The 19,782-nt window shown below is 41.6% G+C and overlaps 1 protein-coding gene across 1 annotated transcript; it reads left to right on the top strand.

Annotated features, from left to right (window-relative positions):
- Positions 1-2,444: 2,444 nt before the first annotated feature.
- npffr2a (neuropeptide FF receptor 2a) lies at positions 2,445-18,510 on the top strand. The gene is made up of 4 exons (XM_028413622.1): positions 2,445-2,462; positions 8,077-8,411; positions 15,962-16,061; positions 17,658-18,510. The coding sequence occupies exons 2-4, from the start codon at positions 8,084-8,086 to the stop codon at positions 18,508-18,510; spliced, it is 1,281 nt and encodes a 426-aa protein (XP_028269423.1). The 5' UTR covers positions 2,445-2,462; positions 8,077-8,083.
- Positions 18,511-19,782: the final 1,272 nt, after the last annotated feature.

Here is a 19,782-nt window from a genome sequence, read left to right as displayed (position 1 = left end):
GGCAGAGATGAAAGGACGACCAGGGTCCACTTGGTGAATAGAGTCTAGAAATACAGCAGTATGTAAAAGTTTGGCAGCCCTTAGGAATATCACTGCATCAGGTTGTCACTTGCTGAGCTTTTCAAACAGCAACTTCATGTTTACATATGTCATACCTCATGGCAACAGAAACATTTCAGTAGTGGAATCATTTTTATTGGCCAAACGGTAAACGGTTCCATTAACATATAGAAGAGCCTCCTCCTGCTGCAATAACAGCCTGTAGACGCCTCCTATAGCCACAGACAGGTGCTACTTTGGCCCATTCCTCCATACAAAACACCTGCAGTTCAGTCAGGGTTCTTAGCTTCCGTGCCTAGACAGCCTGCTTCAAGTCAGGAATCAATCCATACATTTTCAGTGATGTTAAGGTCTGGGGACCGGGATGGCCATTCCAGAACATGGTACTTATGCATCTGCATGAATTCCTTGGTGGATTTTCAACAGTGCTTAGGATCACTGTCCTGCTGTCCAGTGTAGCTTCAACTTTGAGACTGACTCTTGAACATTCTTGTGAAGAACCTGCTGCTACTAAGCAGACTTCATATAGCCCTCAACTTTAACAAGGTTTCCAGTACCTGTGCTAGCCACACAGCCCCACAACATGATGGACCCTCCACCAAATGTCTCAGTAATACCAATAATGCTCAAAATGCTTCTGGCTCGTCCAGATGTGGAACGATGAACAACTACACCATCAGCAGCCAGATGTTCTTGTCGTTCTCTGGAGGTGGGCTGTGGCTAATGAAGATATTTTCCTAAGGGCTGCCCAAACCTTTACATACCACTGTATCTACTTTTTTGGAACCAAATAATCCAAACTGAAGGTACTTCTGATTATCACACATCTGAAACTGATGTGTTTGTCCTGTTTGCACTGGCTGTCAATCAGTAAACATCATAAAAAGAGCAATGCATGAAAGAAAAGAACAAGTAAAGAGCAGACAGCATGTGACAGGGAAGGTGAGGAGATGTTTGAGGCTGGAGAGGTGCACCACAGCCAAGTTTTGTGCGCGCTGTTTTGCTGTTGTTGTCCTATTATCCAAGACCACAGAATAAAGACAGGTTTACACACTGCTGTGTGTCGCCACTCAACCCAGAGACTGTGTGGTCAGAGAGAGTTTGCAGTGGCTAACAAGAGGAGCTGACTGGACTGTGGAGCAAGGTGTCCCCTGTGCTTCTGGGTCATTAAGTGCTGATGTGTGTCACTTTTACACACATCAAAAAAGACACTCGCAACTCGTTTTTAGTTTTCAGTAGCAAAAAGGTACAAAACCTTTTTTTTCCAGGTCAAGTCTCAGGTGCCCATCAGCTCCCGGTTCAACTGGCAGCAAAGTAAAGCTGACAAAGACAGACACGTCTGCGTGTCTATTCATGCAGCACACACAGAGACACACGCAGAAGATATTTAAAAAGTGAAAGAGTCAGTTTGTGTTTAAAATCAGATTCTATCAAAGGTAAAAACACCTTTTTAGCAGCTAGTCCTTCCACAAACTATTATTAAACAACAACGTTTTTGTGGCAGCGATGTCGAGTGACTCCAGTGTGACCAGCAGATGATGCTGTCTGTTCTCCCCCAGTATTACCAGTAGACTACCAGCTTCATCATCATCATCAGCACGCCCTTTGCAAAATCTCTTTTCCATATTAACTCAGCTAATAAAAACAATTAGTTCTCACTTGACACAGATACAGTTTTCCAGTGCATATATATAGGTTTCAACTGATTTAATTATTACACTATTGTAATAATAATTGTTTTTATTTTCAAGGTGAAATAAAATTTTTAGAAATTTGATTGTTTTTCTTTAATTAATTAACTTTGTTTTTAAATATTTATTATATTTACCATGGCACCTTCTATACATTAACTCGTACACTTCAGGCATCAGTCACATGACTGTAACGCACATGTGTCTCTGTGGAATTGTCGTTGTGTTTACAGTCATACAGTGAAATCCGCAGCAGCAGCAGGGCGCTTTAAACGCCTGTTTAGACCATCTGTGACCTGCCCTCTCACTTTCAGCATCACATCAGACTCTTTTTAAGTCATAGCATTTCAGAGACAGCAGCTGGAGGAGATCAGGGCGGGGTGGGGGAGATATTATTCAACCACCGCTTGTTCTTTCAATTCGCACCCCTCCCCTTCAGTCCCGACGTCACCGCATCAAATACCCACAGATCCGACTGTAAATCCTCCAGTTGCGCTCTGAGGGGCAGGCTGAGCGCACCCTGTGCCACATGAAGCCGGAATGATAGAGGAACAGAGCGGGAGAATGAACTCGACTATTTTTCCATGTTCGTGTGTACATTTGCTTTTTATTTGATCTGCATGTCTCCTTCAGCGGAGAGTGGACATTTATTACTTTTTCTTTTCTTGAGAGCACAGTGCCCGACGTCAACTTGATTTGAAATAAACCAAGGTAAGATAACTTCATCAGAACATGCTGATAAACCGTTCCCCAAGAATCTGCGCAACACTGGTAACTTCATGCTCGATCACCGCGGATATTTATCTGTAAAACTTCATTTAAATAATTGGAGGGACTCCCTAAAGTTGGGGATGGACTCTGTCCCGGTGGATGAAGGCTTGTGAGGACCATTCAGATCAGTGGCCAAAGTGTCACCGTGCGCGTCTTGCTCACGGTTCAGTCAGTTTTTACCGCTTTGACGCACAAATCTCCATTTGGTCACAGAAACCTCTTTGTCCGGGAGCAGCCAGTCATGCATGTTTTGCGCACTGTCAGCACCTCGAGTCAGCTTCCAGTTCACAGGGATGCGCATTTTGACTCGCAAAGTTCCCAGCAGGGGAAATTTAGAAAATCTAAAACTGCCCGAGTAACTTCACGCTCCGGCTGCTGTGCGCGCAATTTTGGCACAGCACGCGTACGCACGGATCATGTCCATCGACTCCATCCTCCCGATCAGGTCCGTTTGTTTGAGATGATCCAAAATTTGTGCGCAGCGTGCGCGGCCATCCAAGCTGCCGGAGGAATCGGAGGCGTAGCTACAACATCCACAGCGGACACTGAGGGCTGGAGAACGGGGGTTCCCCGTGGCTGAGGGAGTGCTGGAGCTTAATGAACTTAAGTAATTTAGATTTTATGCAGGCAGCAAAGAAGTGAAACTGAATAAACTGCTTTTTTGGCACAATCAGTTATTATTATACAGATATTATTATATAAAGAATAACTCATGTTTAAATTAGGTATTGACAAATGCACAGTGATCAGCTTGGAGCTGTAGAAAGACTCCCGTCATAAGAAGTGTGACAACATGCTGATGGAGACTGTGGGAGACTCACTGCTGCTGTGCGTTAGACATGAAGCCCCTCTGAGGCCTGCAGAGTGGCTCAGGGTGAAAATAGTCTTCTTAACTGTAAATGAACATCCTAGGAAGGCTGGTTAATGAGACCAGACTGAGAGACATGTTTAAATTTCAAGCTTATTAAAATCCTACCAAAAAAAGCAATACATATATATATATATATATATATATATATATACATTTATATAAAGCTGAGCATAATAGAACACAGTTATCTGATGTATGGCCAGTCTTTCACTGACAGGCGAACTGATTGTTTTAATCAGATCTCCAGCAGCTCAGCTCTTATTAAGGAGCTGAGCTTATCTCCAGATGTGCTTTGATGTTCCATCGAGGAGTGGAATATCTGTTATTGATAGTGCGGGAAGAATTGAACACAAAGAAGACTCAGTGTCTGGATGACTGGGGGAAGGATGTGGCTCTAGTACATCCACTGGGGGACACAACTCAAACAAATCACATTTCATGGTGCCATTAGCCTTACATTCAGTGTTCAAAGTGATGGATGCATGAGCGTTTCCTCCTTTTTTAAACCAAACGTGCTTGACTGCAGGAAATAGCCATTCAATAAATATACTGTTTAGCCATTTATCCTCCTATTGGTCTTTCATATCATACTGGATTTCAGTTAATGGCACTTTGTTATGTAGATCTTATGTTGCTGCCTGCTCAGGAGTTAAAAATAAAAACACCATTAACATGTGTCTGCAGGATGCAGGGAGCTTGTTTGAAGCTTAGACTGGCTGAAATCAAATAAAATCTCTGACATGAGCCGTCATTCACATTCACACCAGTCCTTCAAAAACAGCTTCAGTTATCACACATATCATCAGACACACAGCACCCACTGCACGCCACCTATGCAGAATGTGCATCTACTGTAAATCTCTAGGGCATATACACATCTATAAATAAGTCATTAAATCAGAGATGGGTGCACATTAAAGAGCTTTCAAAGTTTCCTCTAGTTTCCCATTCATGGTTTATTCATTTCATTCACTTGGAACCTATAGAGTGGTGTCACCAGCTGTGAGGTACATCACAGTTAGTGAGGAGGAGCCAGAAAAAGCTCTGTATGGACCAAGCGGCAACCTTCGGGGCTCAAAGTGGAAGCCCATGCGGAAGTGTCAAAACTTGTAATTCACGCTGCAACAGCTGGGGGCTGGCTCCAAAAGCGAGTAATTTCCCATAGACTCCCATGTTAAAATGGCCGACTTCACAGCAGAAATTAACATGTTTACGGCCTGGTACAAAAAACCACTCTGGTCTCAGATGATAGGTTCTCTTCTAGTGTCAATTGTACGGGGGGTGAATTTTTTTACAACTCACTCGTTTCAATTGTATTCGGACTTAAAATTACGCATAATTATGGGCGTTGCCGCTTGAGTGACAGACAGTTGACGTATCACAGCGTGAGTTTCCTGCTCCCACGATCGCCCGCCCCCCTAAACCCCGCTCGTGCTCCCCCTCTTTGTCCATATTTGAGAGTTGTGGCGGACGTGACGCTGTCAACATGGCGGCGGTCATCACGTCCCGGAACCTCCCCCCGAGCCTCAAAACGGCTCTTCAGGAACAAACGGGTGACGTCACGGAAGCTCTGTCCATAGTTTTTACTGTCAATGGTATGGACAAATAGATGATGGGAGGAGATAAAGGAGCTGCATTAGTGAAGCAGGAAATACATTTCCTTCTGCCAAAATTCAAACATTGCAATCAAGATTACACACATCTGATCTCTACTCTGTAATTTCACAGACGGATACTGTCAGAGCTGGTCATCCACTCTGAGCTCGAGGTAAAAATCCACAACACAGCCGTTTAAGATTTGCAGTCTACCTTTCTGGTTCAGTTTCAGATAAGATTTACAACTAGTGCAGATAATCCAATAAAAGGAACGAAATAAACACATAAGCACTCTGAATACGTGGCGACATGTAGGGATCTAGACTTCTTGCACAACAGGTAGTTGCACCGCAGTTTGTTTTTGAAATCGCTGCCTATATATTTTCGGACAGCTCAGGCCTACCTTAACGAAAAAGTTCTTTTCATCTTCTCTCATCATCTGCCACAATTATAGACAATTATATTATATTTAGTTTTCTTCAACATGACACATTTCTAATATACAGTATTCTCTTCTCATCTTCCTCACCTTCTCTCTTCCCCTTTGCCTCCCTTGCCTCAGTCTCTCCTGTGTCTCCTCTCTAAGCTCTCTGCGCAAAACATCCATGTTCTTCTTCTTCTTCTTATGGATTTCCGGCAGATGTTCTCGGTGTAACTGCAGGTCCTGCCCTTCAATATCCGATTGTTTAGATGTATTTGTTTAGACCATGATATGCGCCTAATGTGTGTCTGTTGTTGGACTACAGGGAGACTTTCAGAGTCTCCCTGAGAAATTAGGTTGCACTCTAGAGTCTTGACATAACTGAAATGGATCTCTCACTCATGCCGGTGAGGCTTTCACACTTAGCATCAATCTATCATCTTTTAAAAAAAAAACCTGCTATTCACTCTGAAGATGTTACTCCTTTTGAAACATGAATATAAACTGGATTAAAATCAGAATATTATTATAATCCGACTAACACTGTTGTCCATGTAAACGTATCGCATCGTATCGTATGTAGAAATGAATACTATTTAAGTTTTAATAGTGAAAGACCCACAAGCTCTGGCAAAAACAAATTTCAGTCTACTCTGTAGCATAATGATGGCTGCTTATCTGTAACTGGTCCTGGTTTACAATGTGTAAATGGTGTACAAGTAGTTATTCTGAAAACAATCTAGACTCTGGGTTGCACAACATTTGGTCTAAAACCATGTGAGTCCATAGCAAAAACCTGCCTAAAATAGAGTGTACATTAGTATGTAGCATTAGTATTATAATGAACTTCGGCTGTCAGTGTCCCTTATGCAGGAAAAACTCAAGAATACAATAAACATGTTACTGCCAAACGTCACTGATGCAAAGGCAAAAAACAAACCCTAAATGAACGAATAGTTTCTATCTTTATTTCTTGGTAGCACACCATCAGACACAACCATTGCCATTTTGCTTCATACAAAACAGTGTCCTATTGATCAGATGTTTCACGGCCCACTCCTGGTTTGAGAAGCTGATGTTCTGCCTCCAGTTTTCTTTTAGGGGTCTATACAAACGACATCAGCCCGCCTGCGTTGCTGCTCTCTGTACAAAGTCTGTTAAAAGTCATTTAGGAAATAAGTAGTATATGTAGATGAGGACAGCTGTGTAAGCAGCGCTTCAAATTTAAATATTCCTGAACCTCATTATGCTACAAAAGCAGTTTTCATGGAACTTTCATGGAGTTCTTAAAGCCCTCATCTTTCTTTCTCCAGTAGATCTGCTACTGTGAGCTAACTGATGTGCTTTAAGGGCCCTCCTGTAAGTGCTCTAATCAAAGGCAATGTCCTTTTCATCACTAAGACATTAAGAGCATGAAATGGTCTCCGAGATCCTAATGGGTGCTGCTCTGCTTTCATCGTGTGACCTGTCAACATATTATTATGTTGGTATTTTTACCGCAAAGAAGCGAGTTAAACTGCTCACTGCACGGATCAGTATTTTTCTATGAACACATGACACATAGTTGCTTTCATCCAAAACTGTTTACCATCCCCTCCAGCCTCAAAAAACAAATGTAGCCAGTGAGCGTAAGTTAGCAGCTACGTAGCCAAATACCAGGAGCTGGGACAGAACAGAGCTAAGTGGAATATATATATATATATATGATAAATGCATCATACCTTTAAATAATATGCTAATGTTTTTTTCCAAGTGCTGCTGACAATGCATCCCTCACCTGTGCACATGTGGGATTACACCTCTTATCACAGCCAACTATGAAAAACAGAAAGAAACAAACATTCAACGTTCCAGCCGCCGCTTAATGCATCTCAATCAAAAATGCTTGCAAAACAGAAACCCAAAATAAAGCATTTGCTCAAATCCATTCTCCATAAAACAAAAGATTCTGCATTTCTGCAATTCTAAGCGCAGCCAGGAAGCCATGATTCACACATTCAGCATCTATTGACATAGTCTGCAAAAAAACCACTTAAACGATAAAATAAACATCTTAACGACAATATGTAGAAGGTGTGAGGAACTGTGCCAGATCTTTGACAGTATGCAATCACACCTTACACCTTGTGCAACACTCCATAAAATTCATCTATTTTTTACATAACTGTTTATACAGTATACAAAAGAAATGACTAAGTTATCCATTTCAAACCAAACTTGAGAACAGAACTACATAAAACAACCTAACTTTGTTATAGAAGACACAAGTCTAGTTTTACATTATTTAAAAGACTTCATTTCTGAAGAAAGATGAAGGACCGCTCAAACATACTGCAAAGATAAATCTTTTGTTTCTTCTTCAGTGGCTGGTATTACACTGCTTTTGTGATGCTTATTCAAGTTGTAGTGACGCATTTGTCATGGAAAACATGGCCCCCTTCGAGAGAAAGGACCGTGCCGGTTTATACCACCATTAATGTGTAAATGTGTGGAAAAGGGAATGTGTTGATGAGATGAGCTAAATGAGAGCTATCCAACAGATGTTGTAATTGCCAATCTTAAACCCCACAGACACACATGAAAGCCAACAAACTAACCAAGGTTAAACTTAATAGTTGTATATTTTGAAACTGCACTACAAACCATTATTTTTTTTTATCTTGCAGGTTTAAAATGAACGAAGGACTTGAGAACAACTTGACTCAACTGTATGACAACTGGACGTATTACAATTCCTCCGTGGAGTCCGTCATACCCAGGAACAACATTACCTATGTTGGATTTTACCTGCATCAGCCGTCCACGGCAGCCATCTTCATCGTGTCCTACCTGCTGATCTTCCTCGTGTGCATGGTGGGGAATGGGGTGGTGTGCTTCATCGTTCTGCGGAGCAAAAACATGCGGACAGTTACAAACTTGTTCATCCTAAACCTTGCTGTGAGCGACCTCCTGGTTGGGATTTTCTGCATGCCCACCACACTGCTTGACAACATTATTACAGGTAAGCAGGACGTCATGTGATGTTTGAAGTGTGATGACACAGAACTTTGTTTTTAACCAGCTGGCAGCCTTGTCATAAAAGCTGTGACATCAGGGTTTCCTCAATGTGCTTAATAGTTATAGGGCGGCCGTCTTGACAACGTCAAAAAAAATTCCTACCGCATCCACGCAGGCATAAACTGCAAAAAAAGGCTGCATCGCGATGAGGCCGAATAGCACCATCTGTTGGTTAAATGTGTTACTGTACCATCTATCACCAGGTGCTACGCCAACATTTTTATTTTTGACGCCAATTACCCGGCAACTGGACAGCATACAGCAACCTATCGTCAGACTGGGGAGGAAATGTGGAGCTAAGATAATTTACCGAAACATTTAAATCCTGCCGCTAACAAACAACTCGCCACTAACGGGCACACAACCTCTCTCTCCGTCTTTGTACACACACACACACTCATGCACGCTCAACCCCCTCCCAGGTACACGCACACACACTCACTGCCAAGTTTCTTAAAGACATGCCACTCTTATAACATCTGTTTCATACCGACACCACCTTGACTAATGGATTTTCTGCGGGAAACCCTGGATGACCTGATCATGACCTGACCTACTGTTTTCTTAACGAGCTGCAGCGATGAAAAACTGAAGACGACTCAGAGGAGTTGAAAGTGTGAGCTCTCTCCTCTGCATACATGAGTAAGGCAGGGGCTTTTTACACACTGGGCTAATGTGACTTGACAGTTGGCTCTTGACACAAATCTCACATGAGCGATTCTGAAAGGCGAGTGATAGTGGCTGAGGACTGGGATGCGTTGCATTGGCTGCAGGGCATTCTTAAGTCTTTGCTGTTTTAAAAAAGCAAAAAGCAACATGCAAATTAGACATAACGATCAGAAAGTTTCCTTTTCAATGATTAAAACCAAGGACAAAGAGATGAGCTCTTTTGTTTTTCTTCAGAATTTCAGTTTTTCCTTTGTCTTTACATGACAAAAGACTTTATGCTGTAACTGTAAATCCTAAAAATTGCCTTATTCATCTCCCGAGATTAATTTAAATGAGGTATTATGATTACAGCGGATATAACACCCCATTGCGGTCTGAATGCGGAACAGGTCAGACCCCTGGCACGGATTTTGGGGAAATCCGGTTGGCTGGAGTGTTTTGTATGATTAAATCCCTGCTGCCATGACATAACTCTGAATTACATCCTGAATATGAGGGACAGCTTGCAGCTGCCAGAAGTAAACAGAATGAAAGCCTGTTTACTTAACAATCAGCTGCAAAGTTAACTAAAATTAAACTTTAAAAAAAACAAACAAAAAACACTCCTTGACAGAGAACTTCCAGGCTAGTGAGTAAAATATGTAAGTGAAAGTGTAAGCTAAAGCTATAACGTTTCATAAAACTTGTAGTAGGCTCCTTAATCACCATCTGCTGAGCATAAATAAAATAAGCAATGCTTGTGTTTCCGTATGTCTTGAGAGCTGAGAGCTGAGAGATTCTCTTGGAACCATGAGTTGTGATGAAATGACACCTCCTGCCTTTATATACAGGGTGATTGTAAATTCAAAGTGCAGCTGAAAATATGGTCCCAGGCAGCTCTAAACTGCTCTCCTCATGACTCAGACCTCCACTTCCTCCTATCCCTTGCTGCCTAATTTCTCTTCTGCATTGAAGTAGCCACTAAATTCTGTCATTAAGCTACACAGTCTGTGGCAGGCATGCAAAATATGTTGAATTACTTTTTTTTTTTTTTTTTTTTTTTAGTTTGAGCAGCAGCACCAGAATTGATCAGATGTGTTACGTAAATGAATGAGCAGCTCTGGTAGAATGCATCATGGAGGGAGGCGTCACACTTTCTAATTTATACAAAGCTGCTTTAAAATCTGCAAGTTTCACATGAGCTGAAGTGATGAATCTCATTTATGTACCTGAATTATGTCTTAAAGGAAAAGGTAGTTTATAAGTCAAAACACCAGTTGATCCATAATGACTAAAACTACCCTATGCTCTACACAAGCTGCTGTAAATGTGTTTATTAACACTTTCACTAAAGCTGGAATCTCACCCTTGTATCACTTCAAACTATTTCTATGTGTGGTGTCTCCGGGGTCACATCATTCAGGGGTGTGGAGGTTTATCAAGCTCCTAACAAGCCCCTAAAACCAGCACCTCCTGGTTAGTGAGAGCCACAGTTGTAGTAGGCATTTTTTCCACCTTACAGCCACAAAGGGCACCAGGACCCAGTCCTACATGGATACATAACCAGGGATTGGGTTAATGCACAACGTCCTCTTATTCTATGAGTAGCCGTTTGCGGTTTGGAGACAATTCTTAACAGGAACTAAACCTATAGCCTTCGATACTGTGGACTGAATCAGATTAAATAACACTGGAGAGGGTAACAAACATTTGATGGATAGCATGACACTTTTAAGTCATACTTTTCTATTTGACTTTTCTTAAATGATTTGATGCCGCTGTCTCAATGCAAGATGGATAACCTTGACCACCCTGATTTTCTCAAGTATTTTCTTATGGTTTGAAAGACTGTTTAAGTGATTAATTGATGTGGCGTACTTTACACCAGGAGCCATTTAGTCTTCACAGATGGCTGAATTAAAAGCCTTCACACTCCTCTGAAGGCTTGCAAGATATACATTTTTTTTTTTAAACCATTCGCTCAGCTGAGGCCAAATCAAGTGATGGTCAAGTGATGGTCATGACTCAGAACAAAACACAGCATGTGTCTGTTTAGGGTCCCAGATGTTTCAAGGTGTCAAAGCCTATTAGTGCAGAAACGATCAAACAGAAACCAGAGGCATTAGGGCTGCGACTAATCTAATGATTAATCTTCCACAATAACAAACAAAAAAATGTAATTTAGTTCATTATATTTAACATGTTCTGGACTTCTTATAGACTGCATTACTGTAGGTTTATACTTGAACAAATGGGTTTTTACATTAAACAATTGCAACACTTTTGGATAGGGATGTCCCGATCAGGTTTTTTTGCCCTTGAGTCTGAGTCAGAGTCATTTGATTTTGAGTATCTGCTGATACCGAGTCCCGATCTGATACTTTCAGGATTCTATATTAAGGCAAAGAGCAACTCCCTTGTTGCAGCAAAACCTGTGTGTGTGTGTGTGTGTATCCAGAGCGCCGCGCTAGGAAATTACACACACGCAGCAGCTCATCGAGGTCTCGAACCAGGACCGCTCGCACCAAAAGCGACTGTCATACCCCTACACTGCAGGACACAGAGCCACCTTGCACAGAAGGCGTTAACTTTGAGAGCCCTAATAAATATATATCCAAGTCCTGATCGGGAGGTAATGTCCGATTTCGATCGAGTCTGAAATCACGTAATCGGGCCCGATTTCCGATCATGCGATCGGATCGGGACATCCCTACTTTTGGAGTAACAAGTAGCGCATACTAGTGGTGCGGAGGAAAACAGCTGTTGCCTTAGTCAAAGCATTTATCAAGAAGGCACAGAAATGTCAAATTTTTAGCATCAATGTTGTCGATTACGTCAAATAATCGCAGAATAATCTGGAGAGCTGTATTAAGCCATTTTCTAAACATCTATATCGATACCGTTACAGGGACCTCCATTCTAAGTACATATAAAAGTTCAGGTGGAACTGTAATGTTGTTTCCTAGCAGAAATTGCACTCCGAGTTTCAGGCTTCCAAGGCCGCCTGTTCTGTGTTTTTTACATTATCATATTGTAAAAGCTGCACTGCAGTCTGCCATAATTTGACCCATTTCTACAAACTATATGAGCTTGCCTTGCCTAAACTGTCTGCAGAATCAGTGAGATGTATCGCACAACAAACAAGCCCCCGTTTATTACATATTATGATGCTTTGACCTTCACTGTGCAGGGTGTTTGAGCTAATTTGTGTTTTCATCAATCTGCTGAATGGGGAAATAATAGTCTGTAGGCTTGTCATTGTTCAATATGTCCCCCTAACATAATGGTTGCGAGAACCACATCAGTCATTCCAGTCAAATGGCACCTGACACCAGCGTGGAAGTACTCACACTGATCCAGACCGAGCACCAAGAAAAGAAAGACCTTCCTCGGGGAGGAAGAAGAAGTCAAAGATCATCAGATAAAAAAAAAAAAACAAAGGCACTTTTCAGTGGCAAAGGGAAATCATGCTAGAAGCACAACAGTTAAAGTAGCACTCCTCGAATCTGTGCAGAGTAGGAGTAACAGAATTTGATGCCTGGGGAGAGTAAGGGTCATGGCACACAGTTTGCAAAGAGACACATGAAAGACTTAGAGACCAAGAGAAAAAAAAAAAACTTGTTGGTGTTACAGGGATGAAAACTGAGCTCACTGAAAGGACTGTGTCAATCATAAAAAAGGCAGCGCATAACCAGTCCACAGCACCTCATAAGAGCCTGAATGTATGCTGTGTTGACATAAACAGAGCATCAGAGCTGCTGCTCCGTCTGTACTTCAGTTCATAGTGTTAAAGGAACTCGAGAGTTTTCCTTAACAAAAAAGCTCTTCTCATGTCAACTGTCAGAACCTTGGTGCAGCACCCAGACAGAACAGCGCACCTCTTTATCCTCACACTAAAAACTGTTCAGACTACACAATCGGATGACTGTTAGGTCTATTGACATCCATGACAAAAAGATTCAGTTAGCTGTAATTATCATTTAGATCAGAGTTAATTGTTTTTTTTAATTAAATAAAAGAAAACGTTTAATGTCCAATAATGACCAATTAGAGGACAGTCTCAGTCTCTTTTACTAGTCTTTCAAAGGAAGCTTTCATGGTAGACCATTAGAATGTTTGCAGCACATAAGGCCTTAGGTGACATTGATTGGGGTATTGTAATCTGCATCAATGCTGCTCTTTGTGGACCACATGAAAGGAGCAGCATAACAAGCAGATGAAAGCAGCAGCATCCCGCAAAAGTGTTGTCTTTATGTACTCAATATGTACTGACAGTAATCGATGTGTTTATTACTGTATAATCCACAACGCAGAAATGACAGAAGACAGGAAGTGGGCCACAGAAGACTGTAGAACTGAACAAACAAAGGGTCAAGGGTTAAATGGTAATTATTAGGGATGCATCGAATTCTCCCAAAAGTGCATTTTCGGTTTTCGGCCGAAACACTTTTTTCACTGAAACAACTCCGCCAAAACAGGATGTTGTTGTGATGACGCTCCAGTATGTCTGCGGTGTCTTTTCTTGCCCCATTAGAGCAGCTAACTAAAGAGATCAGCTCCTCTGATGCATCTGCAGCAGACGTTATTCTTTTAAACGCAGCAGTAAAGCATCTTCTAAGTAAAGAGGTGGAGACGGATCATGGAGTGAAAACATAAGTACACTCGTAGTGCGTCAGCACGCGATTCAATGAGATCTGCTCGGATTCTCTGCACTTGATCGCGACGGTATTAAACCGTGTTATAAAGACATATTAGTGGGAATAAAGCAGCGCGCACGAGAAATGATCCAGGCCGCGTGGATGCAGAGAACCCGCTTAGAGACAGAGAAGCGCACAGCGCGTCCTCGCCGTCTGATGTGTTCAGTCAGATCCTGCAGTAGAATGCCTCGAGAAAAAAAAAATCATAGACAGGCTATTCTGTTCTGATTTACTGTATATGTGACATCAGATGTATTTTTCTGCTGGACATTTTTTTTTTAAATTTGACTAAATGTTTATTTATGCACTGGCCCTTTATTTATTTAAATACAACACACACATAATGTACACATAAGTGGGGTCAAGCCAAGTTATTTTATATTGTGCATTGTTTGAATGTGCTAAATAAATATTTAATTGCTATATTCTTTGAAACATTAATATTAAGTTGTGCATTTGCGATGCCTTGATTTTAGTGAGGTTAGTACACAGTTATAACCATAAATGCAAAAGTACTAATAATTGGCATGATACGTTTAGTTTTTTTTGGGGGGGGGGGGTTCGGTTTTCGGCCTTGGATTCCTCATTTTCGGTTTTCGGATTCAGCCAAGAATTTTCATTTCGGTGCATCCCTAGTAATTATACAATTAGACCAGGTGTGTTAGGCGTCGAGTTTAGCTCAGCCATAAATGTTGAGTTCTCTGATTTTTAAAGGATTAAGAATCTAACTGCAGATGTGTTAGAATGCAGATTGTTTTCTGTATAAAAACAAAGTGAAACAGTGAAGCCAGAAGAAAATCGGCAGCAAACCTTTCTGTTTTGTTACTTTCACCACACTGTTGTCTAATAGCTGGATCATCCCACACAGCAGAACCAAGATTAAGGTTGTTACACCTCTACAAGGCTTCATGTAACACAAAAGAGGCACTCAGGTTGAGCTGGATGCCAACAAACCTTCATGTTATAAAAAACAACAAAAAGGGATCAATGCTTTAAAATCCATCTCAACAAAAGCGGAGTGGTTGCCTTCTACACTTCTTTGTTTGTATTGCACACTTACTGTTATATACTGTATCTTAAGCCTCAAATAGAGGTAGATGTAAGCCTTGTGGTATGCAGCTGCTTTAAAGACATTAAAATCTCCCTTTGGAGCCACAACAGACATCATACAATCAATTTTACAAGCTGAGCCCTGCTACTGTAAAAAAAAAAGCCAGAATGCTGCTCTGAAATTTCCCAAAGTCCCTTACTACAACAGCCAAGATCTGGATTCTTAGATGTATATTCGATCTTCAAACAAATATCTGCTGCTAAACAACCCCGAAAGTCTGTTATCTCACCCTTTATTCATTACAAGTGTATGAAAATAAACCACAAGGACAGGCTATAAAAACAACTGATGACAGTCTGATTATTTTGAGTATGCAGCAACAAGACCTCTACACTGTCAGCACCTCTGCTGTTAATTAATATTCCATATTAAGCACTGCTGTGCATGAAGCTGTTCCTACTCAAAACACAGGAAAAAATACTTCCCTATGTTTGTGGGTGTGAAGCTGTCAGAGTTCATACATGTACTGAAGAGCTGCAAAAATCAATTATATGGCCGTCGAGCCCAGTTTGTGCCTCTTATGTATTTAAATACATCAGTTTCTGCTAAAATGGTGTAATTTAGTGTCAACTACTGCAACTCTTCTTCCAGATGGCAAACATTATTGTGACGTCAAAGCCATGTTTGAAGGTGAATTCCTTCACCTCCTTTTGTGGACATTTGGACAAATATAGCTGGCTTTTAGGTTTACCATGTGGCGATTAGTGGAGCGTAAGATTGACTAACTGTAGAATTCTTGTGTGGAAATGAGGATAATGTCAAACATATTTGTTTGGAATTAAATACTTGAGGACACACAGAAAAAAAAACAGCTTACATATGGTTTTTTTTAATCCAGATGGTAAGGAGAGTCTTTGGAGAATCATAAAAAAGGTCACACAACCTTCATGTTGGCTAATTTCCCCAGGAGAAACAGAAGGCTGCCAAGAGTGCCATTACCACATATTCACAAACAGGGGCTACAGTTATCATGCTTCCATCTGTCTGAACGTCTTGTCTCAATAGTAAATCAGCTGAATGCATCTTTTCTGTCAACAGGATGGCCGTTTGGAAGCCTGGTCTGCAAAATGAGCGGCATGGTTCAGGGGATCTCTGTGTCAGCATCTGTCTTCACTCTGGTTGCTATTGCTGTTGACAGGTACAGCATAGTTTTTCCTTTATAATCCTTTATAACTAAACAACACCTCAGATGTGCTTTTTGTGTAAAATACAGATGCAACTAAACAGTGAACACTACCACAAAAGATGCACATTAATTCACATCAAGAACAGCCGACTTGCTGCTTTTGTCTATATTTCATGGCCTGTTCCAGTAAGCAATGATATGCTTGATGGCTCCTGAACGCTGTGAGGTTCAAACATCTTTAAACTTTAAAGTAATGAAACACTGACTGTCTTTAGCATAATATGAAAGAAGAATCACTCATCTAAAAAATAACAACTGGCATTAGCTAACCAGTAGTAACAGCTTTGACAATGGCTACCGAGATAAAAGCGATATGAAGGAGCGTTTGTACTGCCACTCAGTGTAGGGGGGATTTTTTTTTTTTTTAACAACCAGGGTAAGATTTCCACCTTCATGCATTGTGTCTTAAATGGTGTTTGACTTTCTTTTACAAGACCAGGTGTAGAGGTCATCCAACTATTCTGATCATCCCGTCTGCTGTTCACCTGTTTCCTTATAGGCCCACGGCTGCTAAATGCTTTTAACTGACTGAGTCTGTGCACCCAGTCTTGTAAGGCCCCGTTCACACTGGAGAAAGTAATTCCAGCTAGAGTAGGATTGAGCCCAGACAGCCTCAATCCGGCTTCATCCAGGGTGTTTGCTGTCCTCCAAACCACTAGGTGGCGCCTCGTAATATACAGAGTCCGTTCAGGCCGCAGTAGGACCAAGTGCGCATGCTTCGTGCGTTTTTTTGTCCCGTGTCGCGCCCCGTGAACCGGAAGTAGCACGTCGCTAACCGGAAGTAGCACATCGCTAACCGGAAGTAGCACGTCGCTAACCGGAAGTAGCACGTCGCTAACCGGGTTAGATCCACCTCTCGTGGGTGGATCTAACCGGATTGAAATCAAACTGGATACTGCCGGATTCGGGGTGTTCACACTCAGTAAAAACAAATCTGGATAGGCCCGAATCCCGCTTTAGCCAGATTTTTTTCCCCAGTGTGAACGGGGTATAAGAGGCTACTACAAACACAGAGGGAGCTGTGTTTGTAGTAGCTGGTCTTTCCCTGGTTGTTGAAAAAAAAATAAAATAAAATCATCATCAATCCAGCAGCAGTACAAACGTGACCTTTGTTGTGTCCTTTCTTAGCTTAACAGTCATTGTCAAAGCTGTCACTGCTGGTTAGCCAATGTCTACTGTCGGACTTTCATACCAACCAACCCAGTGACATCACAGCCTCCACTAGGACAAGATGGCATTATACATGTTGCAACTTGTGATTGTTTTAATTCTGCTTCACTGACATCGATAATCCATCTTTTATATTATGCCAACTACAGTCAGTGTTTCGCTCCCTTTTTAATCTACTTTGTTTATATTCAGTATGTTGCAGTCATTTTCAGCTAATTGGTTATCCAACCCACAACTGTTTTGTTTTCAGCAACATCAAACCTCTAAAACTGCACTGAACACAAAAGAGAGCAAATCATGGAAAAATATACACTTTGGCAGTTTAAGTGTCTTCATGTATTATAATTATATTTTTTTTTTTTTTTTTTTTTTTTAAAGATTCAGATGCATTGTCTACCCATTCAAGCAAAAGCTGACAATCTCCACAGCCAGCTTGATAATTGTCATCATCTGGGTTTTGGCCATATCCATCATGTGTCCATCTGGGGTGATGCTACAAGTGACAAAGGAGCAAACCATTCGTGTGTTACTGGGCTACGACAACAAAACGACCCCTTTTTACTGGTGCAGAGAGAACTGGCCCAACCAAGAGATGAGAAAGATTTACACCACCGTCCTGTTTGCAAATATCTACCTTGCCCCTCTGTCCCTTATTGTGATCATGTATGCCCGGATCGGCATCACGCTTTTTAAAACAGCGGTTCCAACGGGAGGAAAGCCAGGACATGACAACCGCCACACCGTTTCAAAGAAAAAGCAAAGGGTGATCAAAATGCTTCTTATAGTCGCTTTGCTCTTCATCCTTTCTTGGTTGCCTCTGTGGACGCTCATGATGCTGAGCGACTACGCCAGCCTGACTGAGCAACAGTACAGAATAATCAACATTTACATCTACCCCTTTGCCCACTGGCTAGCCTTCTTCAACAGCAGCGTCAACCCCATCATCTATGGTTTCTTCAATGAGAATTTCCGCAGAGGTTTTCAAGCTGTGTTCAAGTTCAGCTTGTGTACGGCTGACGGACAGCGGAGGAAAAACTACTCGCACAGGGTGCAGGGAAATTCTGTACTCCCAGCTAACAATGCACAAACCTCCCTGGAACCTATTTCTCTCAACAGCCTGGATAAGAACACTACCAGGCGACTCAATCATGTTACTGAACATGAGCTGGTAATGGAGGACCTGGAAAAAGGAAGCTGTAGTAGTGGAGGCGTGACTGCAGTGTCTATTTGAAGACAGACACACACAAACACTCTCCTTAAGGTGATAAGCAAAGGTGTTCAAAGTAAAATTTTCTGCTGTGCCTAAGTGAACTGTACGGCTCCCAGGAATAGGTTTTAAAAGCGTTTTCTTTTTTCTATGTAGGCAAAGGGAAGTGAAAAAGCGACAGGAGAAGCGTAATTTATCCTTTTGACTCGGCAAGCTACTGTTTTCTTAAATTGTGACCACTGCCCTTAGTTACCCCAGCCATTATCAGAGAGCGGGCTTTAATTGACTACCACTTCTTATTAGAGGAAATGCAGCTGTGTGAAAGAGGAATTCTCCTAGAGCTTGTTAATCTTTACTTATCACCTTTAAAGCAGGCAGTGTACGGTGCACATACAGCATTGTGTAATAAACTCAAGCAGGTTGTGCTGCTGGGACTGCAGCGGATGACAAAGGAACTCAAGACTAAAGCTTTTGTTGTCCAGTGCACAACTAAGCAGTTTTAATTGGTTTATACTGTATTGATAACAGGCTACCGTCATGCTCCACGGCATCCCTTTTAAAAACTATATGTAAATGTATAAATATACATCAGAAACACAAGTACTGTCGTATTTGCAGAGCAGATTTCAAGAAAGGAAAGACAAAAATAATTTCTCATTTTTTTTCCAAACAAACACAATGCCTCCTTGGCCTTCAACAATGAAGTTGTCACATTATTTCTGAAGCAGAAAAAAGAAAAAACTTTCTTTTAAAGAAAGAAAGAAGTGATGTACAACAATTAAAAGTCTAAGGGCTCAAACACTTCAGAGGCACCAAAGTTAAAAAAAAAAAAAAAAACATCCACAGCTGTGTACACACGAGAGCAGAAACGTTTGTCACTGGAGATAAATTATCTATCTATCTATCTATAGACACACAGAGCTGGATGTGTTCAGACCTATTTTCAAATCTGGCTAGCACACAGTTGTGTCCTCACTCAATCCGGCTTCATCCAGCGTGTTTGCTGTTCTCCAAACCACTAGGTGGCGCCTCGTAATATGGCTAATAATGTGGCTAGCCGGATTCGCTAGCCACATTTGCGTTCACACCTGAGCCACATTTGAGCCAGGTGGATCTAGCAGGCTTGAAATCAAACTGGATTCAGCCGGATTGGAGGTGTTCACACTCGGAAAAAAACACATCTGGATTGATCTGGGTGCGGCCAAATCCTGCTTAAGCCACATTTTTTTCCCCAGTGTGAACGGGGCCAAAGAGAGAGAGAGAGAGCTTACCTACATTCCAATTAAATCACTGGCC

The sequence above is a fragment of the Parambassis ranga genome, chromosome 9 (assembly GCF_900634625.1).
Source record: "Parambassis ranga chromosome 9, fParRan2.1, whole genome shotgun sequence".
Lineage (NCBI taxonomy): Eukaryota > Metazoa > Chordata > Actinopteri > Ambassidae > Parambassis > Parambassis ranga.
The sequence above is the reverse complement of the archived record's forward strand: the minus strand, read 5'-3'. Positions and strand labels throughout refer to the sequence as shown.

Coding starts and splice junctions, on each gene's coding strand:
- npffr2a (XM_028413622.1), top strand. CDS start 8,084: ATGAACGAAGGACTTGAGAACAACTTGACTCAACTGTATGACAACTGG. Junction 8,412..15,961: donor GCTTGACAACATTATTACAG/GTAAGCAGGACG, acceptor TTCTGTCAACAG/GATGGCCGTTTGGAAGCCTG. Junction 16,062..17,657: donor GTTGCTATTGCTGTTGACAG/GTACAGCATAGT, acceptor TTTTTTTTAAAG/ATTCAGATGCATTGTCTACC.